Below are 17322 nucleotides of genomic sequence, written 5' to 3'. Positions count from 1 at the left end.
TCACATGATATTTACTTTAATACAGAAAATAATTTCAAAGTACCAAGTCACATGATAGTTACGCTATTATAGAAAATAATTTCAAAAGTACCAAGTCACATGATAGTTACGCTAGTGTAGAAAATAATTTCAAAGTACCAAGTCACACTATAGTTACGCTATTCTAGAAAATAATTTCAAAGTACCAAGTCACATGATAGTTACGCTAATATAGAAAATAATTTCAAAGTACCAAGTCACATGATAGTTACGCTATTGTAGAAAATAATTTCAAAGTACCAAGTCACATGATAGTTACGCTATTTTAGATAATAATTTCAAAGTACGAAGTCACATGATAGTTACGATATTTTAGAAAATAATTTCAAATACAAAGAGACGACACACGCTCAGAGACGACACACACACACAGAGCCAACTCACGCACAGAGAGGACAAACACACAGAGACGACAGACACAAAGAGACGACTCACACTCAGAGATGACAAACACACATATACGACACACACACAGAGACGACACACACACACAAAGACCCAACTCACGCAAATATATTACAAACAGACAGAGATTACATACACAAAGAGGCAAGTCACACACAGAGAGGACAAACACGCAGAAAAGACACATACAGAGAGATGACACCCAAACAAAAAGAGACAACACACACACAGAGACGACACACCCAAATAGACTAAACACACACACAGAGAAGACACACACACAGAGGCTACACACACATAGAGAAGATAAACATACATAGAATACACAAAAACAGAGAAGATAAACTCACATAGAGACAACACACACACACACACACAAAGACAAATAACGCAGAGACAACACACTCACAGAGACTACACATGCAAAGAGACGACACACACACACACACAAAGACAACAAGCACTGAGACAACACCCACACAGAGCCAACACACACACAGACCCAGAGACGACAAACACATAGCGACTACACACTTACAGAGACGACACATACACACACACACAGAGACGACAACACACAGAGAGAAGACAAACGCACACAGAAACAGCACACACACACACAGAGACGACACGCACATAGCGACAAAAAACTCATGGAGACCACACACACACAGAGACGACACACACACAGAGAGACGACACACGGACAGAGACGACACACACACACACAGACGACACACACACACAAATTATACACACACATACAGAGACGATGTATGTCTCTGGTTTTTTTTTGTCTTCTCTGTTTGTTTGTCGTCTTTGTGTGTGTGTCATCTCTGTGTATTTGTCGTCTCTGTGTGTGTGTCGTCTCTGTGTGTGTGTCGTATCTTTGTGTGTATCGTCTCTGTGTGTGTGTTGTCTCTGTGTGTTTATCGTCTCTGTGTGTGTGTGTGTGTCATCTCTCTATGTGTGTGGTCTCTGTGTGTTTGTCGTCTCTTTGTGTGTGTCGTCTCTATGTGTAAGTCGTAACTTTGAGTGTGTCGTCTCTGTGTGTGTGTAGTCTCTCTGTGATTGTGTCGTCTTTGTGTGGGTGTTGTCTCTGTGTGTGTGTGTTGTCTCTATGCGTGTGTCGTCTCTATGAGTGTTTCGTATCTGTGTGTGTGTCGTCTCTTTGTGTGTGTCGTCTCTATGTGTGTTTGTCATTTCTGTGTGTGTGTCTCGTCTCTCTGTGTGTGTTGACTCTGTATGTGTGTGTATCATCTCTGTGTGTGTGTCGTCTCTGTGTGTGTGTCGTCTCTGTGTGTGTGTCGTCTCTGTGTGTGTCGTCTCTGTGTGTGTTTGTCGTCTCTGTCTGTGTGTGTTGTCTCTATGCGTGTCTCGTCGCTGTGTGCGTGTCGTCTCTGTGTATGTGTCGTCTCTGTGTGTGTGTTTCGTCTCTGTGTGTGTGTCGTCTCTGTGTCTGTGTAGTCTCTATGTGTGTGTGTGTGTCGTCTCTCTGTGTGTGTCGTTTCTGTGTGTTTGTCCTCTCTGCGTGTGAGTCGTCTCTTTGTGTCTGTCATCTCTGTGTGTTTGTCCTATCTTTGCGTGAGTTGGCTCTGTGTGTGTGTGTGTCGTCTCTCTGTGTGTGTCGTTTCTGTGTGTTTGTCCTCTCTGCGTGTGAGTCGTCTCTGTGTGTCTGTCGTCTCTGTTTGTTTGTCATCTCTATGTGTGTGTCGCCTCTGTGTATGTGTCGTCTCTGTGTGTGTGTTTCGTCTCTGTGTGTGTGTCGTCTCTGTGTCTGTGTAGTCTCTATGTGTGTGTGTGTCGTCTCTGTGTGTGTGTCGTTTCTGTGTGTTTGTCCTCTCTGCGTGTGAGTCGTCTCTTTGTGTCTGTCGTCTCTGTGTGTTTGTCCTATCTGTGCGTGAGTTGGCTCTGTGTGTGTGTGTCGTCTCTCTGTGTGTGTCGTTTCTGTGTGTTTGTACTATCTGCGTGTGAGTCGTCTCATTTTGTATGTCGTCTGTGTGTGTTTGTAATATCTGTGCGTGAGTTTGCTCTGTGTGTGTGTGTCGTCTCTGTGCGTGTGTCGTCTCTTTGTATTTGAAATTATTTTCTACAATAGCGTAACTATCATGTGACTTGGTACTTTGAAATTATTTTCTATAATAGCGTAACTATCATGTGACTTGTTACTTTGAAATTATTTTCTAAAATAGCGTAAATATCATGTGACTTGGTACTTTGAAATTATTTTCTACAATAGCGTAACTATCATGTGACTTGGTACTTTGAAATTATTTTCTACATTAGCGTAACTATCATGTGACTTTGTACTTTGAAATTATTTTCTATATTAGCGTAACTATCATGTGACTTGGTACTTTGAAATTATGAAATTATTTTCTACAATAGCGTAACTATCATGTGACTTGGTACTTGAAAATTATTTTCTATAAAAGCGTAACTATCATATGACTTGGTAGTTTGAAATTATTTTTTACAATAGTGTAACAGTAATTTGAGTTGCTACTTTGAAATTATTTTCTACACTAGCGTAACTATCATGTGACTTGGTACTTTGAAATTATTTTCTACAATAGCGTAAATATCATGTTACTTGTTAATTTGATATTATTTTCTACAATAGCGTAACTATGGTTTGAGTTGTTACTTTGAAATTACTTTATACAATAGCATAAATATCATTTGAATTTGTACATTGATATTATTTTATAAAATATAGTAACTATCATTTGACTTTGTACTTTGAAATTAGTTTCTATAATAGCGTAACTATCATGTGACTTGGTACTTTGAAATTATTTTCTATAATAGCGTAACTATCATGTGACTTGGTACTTTTAAATTATTTTCTAAAATAGCGTAACTATCATGTGACTTGGTACTTTGAAATTATTTTCTATATTAGCGTAACTATCGTGTGACTTGGTACTTCGAAATTATTTTCTATATTAGTGTAACTATCATGTGACTTGGTACTTTGAAATTATTTTCTACAATAGCGTAACTATCATGTGACTTTGAAATTATTTTCCATAATAGCTTAACTATCATGTGACTTGGTACTTTGAAATTATTTTCTATAATGGCGTAACTATAATGTGACTTGTTACTTTGAAATTATGAAATTATTTCTACAATAGCGTAACTATCATGTGACTTGGTACTTTGAAATTATTTTCTACACTAGCGTAACTATCATGTGACTAGGTACTTTGAAATTGTTTTATACAATAGCGTAACTATCATGTGACTTGGTACTTTGAAATTATTTTCTACAATAGCGTAACTTTCATGTGACTTCGTACTTTGAAATTATTTTCTACAATAGTGTAACTATCATGTGACTTGGTACTTTGAAATTATTTTATACAATAGCGTAAATATCATGTGACTTGGTAATTTGAAATTACTTTATACAATAGCGTAACTTTCATGTGACTTGGTACATTGAAATTATTTTCTACAATAGCTTAACTATCTTGTGACTTGTTACTTTGAAATTTTTTTATTCAATAGAGTAACTATCATGTGAATTGTTACTTTGAAATTAATTTCTACAATAGCGTAACTATCACGTGAAATGGTAAATTGAAACTATTTTCTACAATACCGTAACTAAAATGTTGCATTGTAGTTTGAAATTAGTTTCTATAATAGTGTAACTATCATGTGACTTGGTACTTTGAAATTATTTTCTACAATAGCGTAATTATCATGTGACATGGTACTTTAAAATTATTTTATACAATAGCGTAACTATCATGTGACATGGTACTTTGAAATTATTTTCTACAATAGCTTAACTATAATGTGACTTGGTACTTTGAAATTATTTTCTACAATAGCGTAACTATCATGTGACTTGGTACATTGAAATTATTTTATACAATAGCGTAACTATCATGTGACTTGGTACTTTCAAATTATTTTCTATAATAGCGTAACTATCATGTGACTTGGTACTTTGAAATTATTTTCTACAATAGCTCAACTATCATGTGAATTGATACTTTGAAATTATTTTACACAATAGCGTAACTATCATGTGACATGGTACTTTGAAATTATTTTATACAATAGCGTAACTATCATGTGACATAGTACTTTGAAATTATTTTCTACAAAAGCGTAACTATCATGTGACTCGGTACTTTGAAATTATTTTCTATAATAGCGTAACTATCATGTGACTTGGTACTTTGAAATTATTTTCTATAATAGCGTAACTATCATGTGACTTGGTACTCGCAACTCCCCCTCCACTATCACACTATAAGTACTCTAAGACACCCAGCTCCTATCGCTCCATCACTTATGTATTATATGGAACACATTGAAGAAGTAAAGCTATCCATTATTACAACTCTTTTCTTGTTATCTACACCCCTTTAGTATCAACTTCTTTGTATAGTATAACATTAAACTATTTTAAATTGACAACACTGTCCAAACATCACTTGTGTACTATACAGTACACAATCAACCCATCTCCTTCCAAAAAACTTTTCAGCCATTTCTTGTTAAATTTTTTTATTTCTTAACTATTTTAAATTTACAACACATTATATTATATTTTAAATTGTCAACCATATCCAAACATCACTTTTTTATTATAAGGTAGACAACAATCCAAACCACCCCCAAAACAATTTTCAGGCATGTCTTGCTATTTTTTTTTTATTTCGAAAATATTTTAAGTTAACAAGACATCTATGTATTTTTTGAATTGATAACATTGTCCAAACATCACTTGTGAATTATTCAGTAGGCAATCAACCCATCTCCCCCCAAAACACTTTTCAGCCATTTCTTGTTAATTTTTTTTATTTCTTAACTATTTTGAATTGACAACACATCGAAGTTTATTTTAAATTGACAACACTGTCCAAACATCACTTGTGTATTATACAGTACGAAATCAACCTATCTTCCCCCAAAACACATTTCATCCATTTTTATTTAAATTTTTTTTATTTCTTAAATATTTTAATTTGACAAAACGATTAATTATATTTTAAATTGACATCAATCTCCAAACATCACTTGTGTATTATTTAGTACAAAATCAACCCATCTCCCTCCAAAATACTTTTCAGCCATTTCTTGTTAAATTTTTTTATTTCTTAACTATTTCAAATTGACAACACATCTAAGTATATTTTAAATTGACAACACTGTCCAAACATCACTTGTGTATTATACAGTACACAATCAACCAATCCCCCCCCCAAAAAAAATACTTTTCAGCCATTTCTTGTTAAATTTTTTTATTTATCAAATATTTTAAATTTAAAAAACAACGAAGTACATTTTAAATTTACAACACTGTCCAAACATCACTAGAGTATTATATATTACACAATCAACCCATCTCCCCAAAAATACTTTTTAGCCATGTCTTGTTAAATTTTTTATTTCTAAACTATTTTAATTTGACAACACATCGAAGTATATTTTAGATTGACAAAACTGTCCAAACATCACTTGTGTATTATACAGTACACAATCAACCCATCTCCCCCCAAAACACTTTTCAGCCATTTCTTGTTAATTTTTTTATTTCTTAACTATTTTAAATTTACAACACATCGGAGTATATTTTAAATTGACAACACTGTCCAAAACATCATTTGTTTATTATACAGAACAGAATCAACCCATCTCCCCCCAAAACACTTTTCAGCCATTTCTTGTTAATTTTTTCTTATTTCTTAACTATTATAAATTGACAACACATCGAAGTATATTTTAAATTGACAACACTGTCCAAACATCACTTGTGTATTATACAGTACACAATCAACCCCTCTCCCCCCAAAACACTTTTCAGCTATTTCTTGTTAAATTTTTTTTATTTCTTAATAATTTTAAATTGACAACACATCGAAGTATATTTTAAATTGACAACACTGTCCAAACATCACTTGTGTATTATACAGTACACAATCAACCCGTCTCCCTCCAAAACACTTTTTAGCCATTTCTTGTTAATTTTTTTTTATTTCTTAACTATTTTAAATTGACAACACATCGAAGTATATTTTAAATTGACAACACTGTCCAAACATCACTTGTGTATTATACAGTACACAATCTACCCCTCTCCCCCCAAAACACTTTTCAGACATTCCTTGTTAAATTATTTTATTTATTGACTATTTTAATTTGAAATCACATCTAAGTATATTTTAAATTGACAACACTGTCCTATCATCGCTTGTGTATTATACAGTACACAATCAAGCCCTCTCCCCCCAAAACATTTTTCAGGCATTTTTTGTTAAATTTTTTTATTTATTAACTATTTTAAATTGACAACACATCGAAGTATATTTTAAATTGACAACACTGTCCAAACATCACTTGTGTATTATACAGTACACAATCAACCCATCCCCCCCCAAAACACTTTTCAGCCATTTCTTGCTAAATATTTTTTATTTCTTAACTATATTAAATTGACAACACATCGAAGTATATTTTAAATTGACAACACTGTCCAAACATCACTTTTGTATTATACAGTACACAATCAACCCGTCTCCCCCCAAAACACTTTTCAGCCATTTATTGTTAAATTTTTTTATTTCTTAACTATTTTAAATTGACAACACATCGAATTATTCGAATCTCCCCCCAAAACACTTTTCAGCCATTTCTTGTTAAATTTTTTTTATTTCTTAACTATTTTAAATTGACAACACATCGAATTATATTTTAAATTGACAACACTGTCCAAACATCACTTGTGTATTATTCAGTACGCAATCAACCCCTCTCCCCCCAAAACACTTTTCAGCCCTTTCTTGTTAAATTTCTTTATATCTTAACTATTTTAAATTGACAACAAATCGAATTATATTGTAAATTGACAACACTATCCAAACATCACTTGTGTATTATACAGTACATAATCAACCCATCTCCCCCCAAAACACTTTTCAGCCATTTCTTGTTAAATTTTTTTTATTTCTTAACTATTTTAAATTGACAACATATCGAAGTATATTTTAAATTGACAACACTGTCCAAACATCACTTGTGTATTATACAGTACACAATCAACCCGTCTCCCTCCAAAATACTTTTCAGCCATTTCTTGTTAAATTTTTTTATTTCTTAACTATTTTAAATTGACAACACATCGAAGTATATTTTAAATTGACAACACTGTCCAAACATCACTTGCGTATTATACAGTACACAATCAACCCATCTCCCCCAAAATACTTTTCAGCCATTTCTTGTTAAATGTTTTTATTTCTTAACTATTTTAAATTGACAACACATCGAAGTACATTTTAAATTGACAACACTGTCCAACAATCACTTTTTTTTTCTACATTACAAAATCAACCCATCTCCCCCCCCCCAACAAAAATATCTTTTTCAACTGTTTACTTTTAAATTTTTTTATTTCTTAACTATTCTAAATTGATAACACATTGAATTTCGTTGTAAATTGAAAACACTATCCAAACCTCACTTGTGTATTATACAATACAAAATCATCCCATCTCCCCCCAAAATACTTTTCAGCCATTTCTTATTAATTTTTTTATTTCTTAACTATTTTAAATTGACAACACATCGAAGTATATTTTAAATTGACAACACTGTCCAAACATCACTTGTTTATTATACAGTACACAATCAACCCATCTCCCCCCAAAACACTTTTCAGCCATTTCTTGTTAATTTTTTCTTATTTCTTAACTATTTTAAATTGACAACACATCGAAGTATATTTTAAATTGACAACACTGTCCAAACATCACTTGTGTATTATGCAGTACACAATCAACCCGTCTCCCCCCAAAACACTTTTAAGCTATTTCTTGTTAAATTTTTTTTATTTCTTAATCATTTTAAATTGACAACACATCGAAGTATATTTTAAATTGACAACACTGTCCAAACATCGCTTGTGTATTATACATTTCACAATCAACCCATCTCCCTCCAAAACACTTTTCAGCTATTTCCTTTTAAATTTTTTTATTTCTTAACTCTTTTAAATTGACAACACTTCGAAGTATATTTTAAATTGACAACACTGTCCAAACATCACTTGTGTATTATACAGTACACAATCAACCCATCTCCCCCCAAACACTTTTCAGCCATTTCTTGTTAAATTTTTTTATTTCTTAACTATTTTAAATTGACAACACATCGAATTATTCGCATCTCCCTCAGACACCCATTTTAGCAAATTAGTGTTAATTTTTTTTATTGATTAAATATTCTAAATTTACGAAACATCTATTTATTTTACAAATCTATATCAATCTGCAAACGTCACTTTTGAACAACCCGGTGCAAAATCAACCCATCTCCCCCCAAAAAATTTTAAGGGACGGTATTGATAAATTTTTTTATTTCTTTACTATTTCAAATTGACACCAAATCGAAGTATATTTTAAATTGACAACACTGTCCAAACATCACTTGTGTATTATACAGTACAAAATCAACCCATCTCCCCCCAAAACACTTTTCAGCCATTTCTTGTTAAATTTTTTTTATTTCTTAACTATTTTAAATTTACAACATATCGAAGTATATTTTAAATTGACAACAATGTCCAAACATCACTTGTGTATTAGACAGTACACAATCAACCCGAATCCCTCCAAAACACTTTTCAGCCATTTTTTGTTAAATTTTTTTATTTCTTAACTATTTTAAATTGACAACACATCGAAGTATATTTTAAATTGACAACACTGTCCAAACATCACTTGTGTATTATACAGTACACAATCAACCCATCTCCCCCCAAAACACTTTTCAGCCATTTATTGTTAAATTTGTTTTATTTCTTACCTATTTTAAATTGACAACACGTTAAAGTATATTTTAAATTGACAACAATATCCACACATCACTTGTGTATTATACAGTACACAATCAACCCATCTCCCCCAAAACACTTTTCAGCCATTTCTTGTAAAAAAATTTTTATTTCTTAACTATTTTAAATTGACAACACATCCAAGTATATTTTAAATTGACAACACTGTCCAAACATCACTTTTTTATTATACAGTACACAATCAACCCGTCTCCCCCCAAAACACTTCAGCCATTTCTTGTTTATTTTTTTTATTTCTTAACTATTTTAAATTGACAACACATCGAAGTATATTTTAAATTGACAACACTGTCCAAACATCACTTGTGTATTATACAGTACACGATCAACCCATCCCCCCCCCAAACACTTTTCAGCCATTTCTTGTTAAATTTTTTTTATTTCTTAACTATTTTAACTTGACAACACATCGAAGTATATTTTAAATTGACAACACTCTCCAACCATCAATTGTGTATTATACAGTACACAATCAACCCAGCTCCCCCCAAAACACTTTTCAGCCATTTCTTGTTAAATTTTTGTATTTCTTAACTATTTTAAATTGACAACACATCGAATTATTCGCAAATGCTAAAATCTTTTTTTCCACCTTAATAGGATCAAATTTGCAAATGCTAAACCCCTATTTTGTAAATGTCAATCAAACGCCAAGGAACGTAATCCCCCCGAACACGTCAAACTGTTTCCAAGGCAGATTAGCTTTTTAAAATGCACGTGTAAGTTTAATGACACAGCCATGGGTTTTTCTTGCGCAATTCCAATGTATATTTTCATGTAGGTTTTCAATCTATTACACTTTTGACAATATTCTTGTAGGCTTGAATGTAGGGTTCAAATCTTATACACTTTTGAGCATATTCTTGTAGGGTTGAATGTAGGGATCAAATCTTATACACTTTTGAGCATATTCTTGTAGGGTTGAATGTAGGGTTCAAATCTTATACACCCTTACTACTCATATGTAAGTACCACTTGATTAATTTTGTAGTATGAACCTTTCAAAGACCTTAGACTTATTATAGGTTTGTGTGATTTTAGGGGCTTAGATCCGAATTCTCATACTTCTCATAGGAAGTTGTTTGGATGAATTAATAGATTCAGAGTGATAAACAAACCAACACGGGCAACGGATGAGAGGGCAAATACACATTTTGGGTTTAAGTTTATTTAATGGTTTTCTTTCTTTTTTAATTCTATTCACCTAGAGACTTTCAAATTATAACACACTGAATGTGCCCTATGAAAAAGCATGTGACTTATGACCCTTCAATTTTTATTGCACTTTGTCCCTAGTAGAAAAAATGTTTAGAAATGTAAGACCAATCAAGGAAGATGCAAATTTTTGTCGCAAGGAGAAAAGCAGGGGATTGTAGCCCCCTAAGAAATAGCAAAATTTCTAGGCAAACAACTATAATTCATTCTATTCTGTAGCATAAATCTTAAAAAATAGACTTTGATCTATGAGTTTCTACTTAGTCACTGGCAAATACAGGGATGGGCCCACTATCCTACGGGCAAATGAAGTACTTAATAACGATTTATGAAATGTAGTTTTTTTTTACTTTCGCTTTATATGTTTTAGTGCATAATTTTACATAATATTTTACCGGGAGATGCATAAGACTCTATAATCTTTGATAAGAAAATTGAAAAAATGACGGGGGAGGGGATGCTAGTGAAGCTTCAAAACGTATAACTCTTTAATATCTATCTTATTTAGTCTAACCGGAGTTTCTTTGGGTAATAAGGGATAAAGAATGGAAGTAAAATATTATTTTGCCACAAGAGGAGGGGTAGGGAATTGCTGCCTCTAAACGAATAACACTTCTTCTAGGCATGCAACTATCATTCAGTATATTTTGTTGTGTAAATTAAAGAAAAAAAAACTAGACCTTCTGCTTAGTGATATTAACGATTTATTCCACATTCTTTTTTTTCTTTTGCCTTATATATTTTAATGTATTGTTTTATATAATATTTTACCTGAATATGCATAGCTTCACATAATATTTTGACGGGGAAGTAAAATTAATGCGTGTCTGTGGGGGGGAGGGGGGGGGTTGAAGCTACAAAAACTAGGTTTCTAGGCCATAATTTTCATTCTTATTATGAGAAGTAGTTCAGGTCGTCGACTTTTTGTCGTAAAGTTCAGCAGATAGTTCTAAAATAAGAGCAACGAATTTAGTTTCTTCAATTCATATCCCTTGTAAAAAAAAAAAAATAAATAAAATGAAACAAAAATAAATTTATAAAGGGTTTTATTTCTATTTTGTTTAATTGTAAATGTAAATGTAGAGAGGTCAGAGAAAATTTTTATGTGTAGGCCTATTTAATCTGGTAAATAAAAAGTAAATGTCGTAACAAGAAATAAAGAAAGCGATGGTAGTATTTCATAGATGTTGCTAAATTAGTTTTGTAGTGTCGTTTTGACACATTTTTTTTCTACTATTAAGGCCTTACACTTCTTTCAGTCGTAACAACAGAAACTCAAGTCTTATATAAGCAAGGCTGTATCAAAGGAAGGGGTATATACCAAGTTTGAATCCCCCGCCCCTCCAAAAATTGTAGCAAAAATGCGCAAAAAAATTTTTCGGTATATTTTGTAAAGTTTTTGTTACCTCCCACCTCCAAACAGAATTACTGGATATGTTCTTGCTTATAAGTACAAATGAAATCTTATGAACATCTTTGCTCACAATTTCCGTCACGTAGTTTTGCCACATATGTTCTAATGTATAGCTTTTTTTTCTTTTTTTTTACGGGGAGTTGAAAAGAAATACTGTATGACTGGTCGAAGATTCGTAAAGTAGGTTCGTAGATACATTTTGATGGATTTTCTAGTGAACTTTTCTAGATCAAAGTGACAAGGAGCGCTGGAGTGTTGGAACCACCAATAATTCATATACTATTTTTTCTGACAGATTTCTCTCCTTCTAATTTCATTCAAATGATAGCCTTTTCAACAAACATAGCTAAAAAAGAACAGAGACGGGAAAATTAAAACAAAAAACATCTTTTTTTACAGAATATAAAAGACACACAAATTATATTACGTAGGAATAGCCCTGGAACTTACAATTCTTTAGATTTTTCATTAGGTCGCTAGTCAAAACAAGCTTGAAAGTGTATTAAATCTAGGTTAAATAAATCTTTTATTTATCGAAAGTAGGGGGAGATGATATTGTATGACCTTAAAATAGAGTGTAATTCATGTGAATATAAGGATATTTAACTCAATTGAATTTGCAGGGCAAGTATTTGACAAACATTAGACTTTAATTGTAGTTTTTTACTTACATGATATTTGATGTGTTTATTGAATATTACTTATTATTTCTATAAGGATAAATAAAGTATATAGAAATAAAAAAGAACTAAAAAAGAACGAAAGAAATAAAAAGGAACAGATATGATTGTCTTCAATCACTTTTGACTTGTAAAAAAAGGTTAAGAACTCTCACGATCGAATGAACATCCTCCGAAGTTTCTGCGACCATGAGACAGAGGTTGGGATGAGGAAGGGGTAGCCCTCTTCCTATACAGAATAAATTTTGCTCGTTTTGGGGCGTAATGTGGATACTACTGGATACTACTAGATGGTGGTCTTTATTTTTACTATCAGTAACAGCACTATTATAAGACCCTAGTATCTTGTATCAATCCTTTCAGTCATCTGTTTACATTAACATAATCAATAAGGTTGGCCATCTTACTATCATGTCAGTACCATGTTTACTTACATTTGGTCATTTTGTGACCAAATTGCGCATTGGTTATCAATGAGTTGTTATTCCTACAAAATTGCAATTTCCTAAAGCAAATTTACCAAGGCTAGTATACAATTTATCCCTGTTTCTACCAGCCAGGGCATAAAAATCTGTCAATAAATACCATATTTATACCCGGGATTTGGTCTGTTTGTTCTTGTAGCTGCAAGAAAATTGGTCTGAGTCGGCACTGTCTCCACCCCTGGATATGAGTTTCTGAAACGCGTAAGAAGTTCAGTTCAAAGCGTTTTATTTCTTCTGTCAAACCGTCAATATTGTGGTTGTTGTTTTAACATTGTAACATTCCAAGTTGCAATTTTCACTTTATTTAAATTATTGAAGTTATTACGGCCTCAGGAAAAGCAATGGTCCCAAACTAATGCAGAAATGGGACAAAAACATCCTCTCAAGATACACGAAGCGCTTAAGCCGACTTAGAACTGGACAGCAAGAAGTCCCTAGGACCGAAGGTATGAATGGACGCATTTTGCAATAATGGGCTTATCACAATGTGGTTTTGCTTGCTTGGCGATGCTCTTCTATCAACAAGAGTTGAAACACGGCACAGAAAATCTCAAGCCTATTACCACATACTCATCATATATTCATGCCTACAAATATTATGCTACTATGGAGAATCAGCCCATAATAGATAACTTAGCTAGGAAGAAGTTTTTCAGCCACAAAAAGCACTTCTGTAAACCAAAATTGAGCGCAAATCATAACTAAATATGTGCCCAATGAATCATTCCAGATAAGCTGGACCATTTAAGCTTAAGTCATAAAAATTATGTCACACAAACTATAATAAATAGATGCATTTGAGCTTAATCCAACTTCACTTTGCTAAGAAAATTTCCAAACGTATTTGATATTTCACCAAAATAATGAACTATTACCGCTCTAGGAATTCGAATTCCCAAGAATTCTCTGAGTCTTCACAGAGAAGAATTTATCTATGATTAGCAAGGAAAACTAGCTAAGATTGTTTATGAAATGGTTTAGCATTTCTAGCTCGAAGAATATCTGTCTTTTAGAATTTATTTTTAAGTTTTATCTGTATTCGACAATTGTTCTTTTAATTCTATTCTAAAGTATTCAGCAAAACACACGACAATTCTTTTTTTTTTCTCTCTTTATTTTGAGTTAAAAACCTCAAGAATTGGATTCTCATCAAAAGCTTTCTGACTTCGTTTTTGATGTCTTGTAAAATAACAAAAATATCAGATAAGTCCTATGCCGCAATAATAGGTTACGCGTAAACCTGCTTGCAGCGATTAGCAGAGCGTAAAATAATCTCCAAATCAGAAAATTATAGAAGAGACATCAATTTCAGAAGACAGGATGGATCCAAGATTTTTTTAGGAGGGGAGGGGGCAAAATAGATTGATCCGATAAAATTGCGTTAGGAGCAAGTTTAATTAACGCAAACTTGCCTTAATTCAGTAAATTACACTACTTTAGACTACGCTAGGGGGGGGGGGTGCCTCCTCGCCCTCTTGATCCGCCACTGTCAGAAGATTTCGATAGTTGTATGTTTCAACAGCAATATTTATGCTATATTAGATCTGTAGAGGTTAAATTTTGATCTAGAAAATTTGATTAAGTCTATTTAGAAAATTAGATCTATTGAGCTATATTAGATGAAAAGTGCAGTATTCATCTATTCAAACCACTTTCTTTAAAGATCATATGCATTGGACACTTTATACAGTGAAATATAAATGGTGTGCAGCGTTATCATCCGCCGTAATATTCTCCCTCCCCCCCCCCCCGCTAAAAATTACCCTCGGATAATTCCAGATGTTCACTAGAAAGGAAATTGAAAATTCTACTTACCTTTTAAGTAAGAACAAAACATTTTGCCATAGTACTGTGAGCTTTTCTGCCATTTTGGGGCGTAAAATGATAATTTCGGCCTAAAGGGTTCTAAAAAGCCATCGAACAAAAATTCTGAGGTAAAATGCTCAAGGTGATTGATTTAAAATTATTAAGAAACTACTAATCAAACCTTACAGTTTCAGTGACAGTAATGCTGCGCGGTAGAGCACTGGACCCTAAATATGCAACTATTCCCTACAAAATAAACGGTTAAAATGTACATCTATTTAAGGTTCATTAAAATATGTTTATTCATTTGAGGTCTGATAAAATTACGTACAGTGATATAATATTTGGCATTAATCTTTATGGAGGATGGCCGGTGGATTTAACTGTAGTTGGGGACTGTGTCCTTTAAATCTCAAAAACTGTGGTTTCATACCCAAATTTTCTATATCTCGGTAAACCCTTAGATATTTATTGAAAAAGATTTAGGCGAAGAAGATTACATTGGGAGAATAAAAGCTTAGATTCAGATTCCTACCGGAACAAAGGTGTTGGAGGGGGCGTCGTAAGCAATACCAGGAAAATCCTCAGGTCTGTGTGTGTGTGGGGGGGGGGTAAGTGATGCAACTAGCTTTGTTTTCATAAAGATTTTAATGGTGACATTTCAAATTTTTTAAATTTAAATGGTAATATAGTTTGGGAAGGGACGTATACCTCAAAGGATGCATTTTAATGCACCCTTTGAAGAAAAATACATAAATAAAAATACATAATTAGTTTTAAGGAAGGGCTGGACGTAGAAATTGATGCATAATCCCTCTTGATTTCAAGGAATATTTCTTGTCTGTGCTGTTATTATGAAAGTAAAAAGTAACATTAATCCCAAAACTTGAAGAATTTATTCCATGTACGAGGGGGTGACCCTTGCTTATGCCCAATCTGTGCTAACCGACATTTTTATTAGTCCAAATTTAATCTCATATCTGTCCTTTTGTTACACATTAAGGCACCTGATCGACATTTCGAGGTGCCTATTTTTCACTTTCTCTGTGGCTACTCATTGTTTTGAGTGGGGGAATTTCCCTAAAGGGGGGGGGGACGTCTGGGGGAGTTTTTGACGGGGGTATTCTCTATAGAGAATTTTCCAGGAGATATTTTTCTGCGGGGGGCATATTATGGGGGTAATTTTCTGCCTTTGATAAATTTGTTCAAACACTTATATCTCGTTTCATTTTCTTCTATACTCACTCAAAATTTAAGTCTCCCCAATTCAACTGAATTAGATGAGTATCCAAGGACACACTTAAAAAGTCTTTTCGCACTTCGGCCAAGACTTTTTCATAATTTACTGTCAATGTAATATTTGTATCACCATATTTCTTTTTAATCAGCAAAAATAAAAACGAAGCAAGGAATAAACGAGACATTTTGTATTACTGATATGGGAGAAGACGTAGGAATTTAAAGGAAAGTTTCCTATTGATTTTTGTACATGATACGCAGTTGTAAGAAAATAGAAACTAAGTTAAACCTCCGTTTCCAAAAATTTGATTAAACTACTAAGAAAACATTCCTCTGCAATAATCAGAAATCACATATGCTTAGAAATTAACGCAGAATCTAAGATTTATAAGGAGGCAGAAAACTAAACAGGGTAAAAACAAAATAATACTTTTACAAGTTTTGAAATCTATTGATGATACTTATTACTTAGTTTTCATACGACCGTTATTATCAGTTACTCAGACAGTTTTCTTTCTTGTCGTCATCAAGAAAAAAAAAATTAAACTGAAAGTAAGGAGTGAGATTAAAAATTAAAACGAATAGAAATCATTCTGTATGTGAGTAAGGCTCCCCCTTCTCAATCCCCCGTCCCTCACGCTAAAGTTTTTTAGTACTTCAAAAATGTTCTTTTTCTAATCAAACGGCCCTTGTGTTTTAAGAGTCGTTTTTTAAGAAATAGGACAAAAAGTCAAATGTTAATACAAAGAGGGATTTATTGAGGAAGTGATAGTCCCCTCGTCCACAGAGTAATTTCATTTCGTTTTAATTTTTAATACTGCTCCTTACTTTTAGTTGAGAAACTTTTTATATGTAATTTCTGATCGTGAATCTGCGTCCTAACATCGGAAAATCTGCGTCCCCCTTCATGGAAAATTCCTCCCCGAAAAAAAAGGTATTTTATGGAAATTTCATCCCATGTAAGATTCCCATCCCCCAGAAAATTGCCCCTGTGCACAATTATGCATGGATAATTCTCCTTAGCCTCCTTTCATTTGAAAATTTTTTTTTTTTTTTTTTATTTAATTTCTTAAAGTTTTTCAGATCATCCTGAAGTCCCTCCTCCGTTGAAAAATTTTCCCAGAAATCTTCTCCCCCACCCCTAATGAAATGTTTCTTCTG

General features: G+C 33.0%; 1 protein-coding gene across 1 annotated transcript in view; it reads right to left on the bottom strand.

Annotated features, from left to right (window-relative positions):
* The window catches only part of LOC148951163 (heparanase-like), a 127612-nt gene extending 111266 nt beyond the window's left edge, over positions 1–16346 (bottom strand). The window contains exon 1 of the mRNA XM_089090164.1: positions 16168–16346. Within this exon, the coding sequence (XP_088946290.1) occupies positions 16168–16346 (179 nt within the window). The remainder of the gene's footprint in view (positions 1–16167) is intronic.
* Positions 16347–17322: the final 976 nt, after the last annotated feature.

This window comes from Artemia sp. Qi Xiang Cuo, chromosome 6 (assembly GCF_049724085.1).
Source record: "Artemia sp. Qi Xiang Cuo chromosome 6, ASM4972408v1, whole genome shotgun sequence".
NCBI classification, from domain to species: Eukaryota; Metazoa; Arthropoda; class Branchiopoda; order Anostraca; family Artemiidae; genus Artemia; species Artemia sp. Qi Xiang Cuo.
This window is presented reverse-complemented; position numbering and strand designations above follow the sequence as displayed.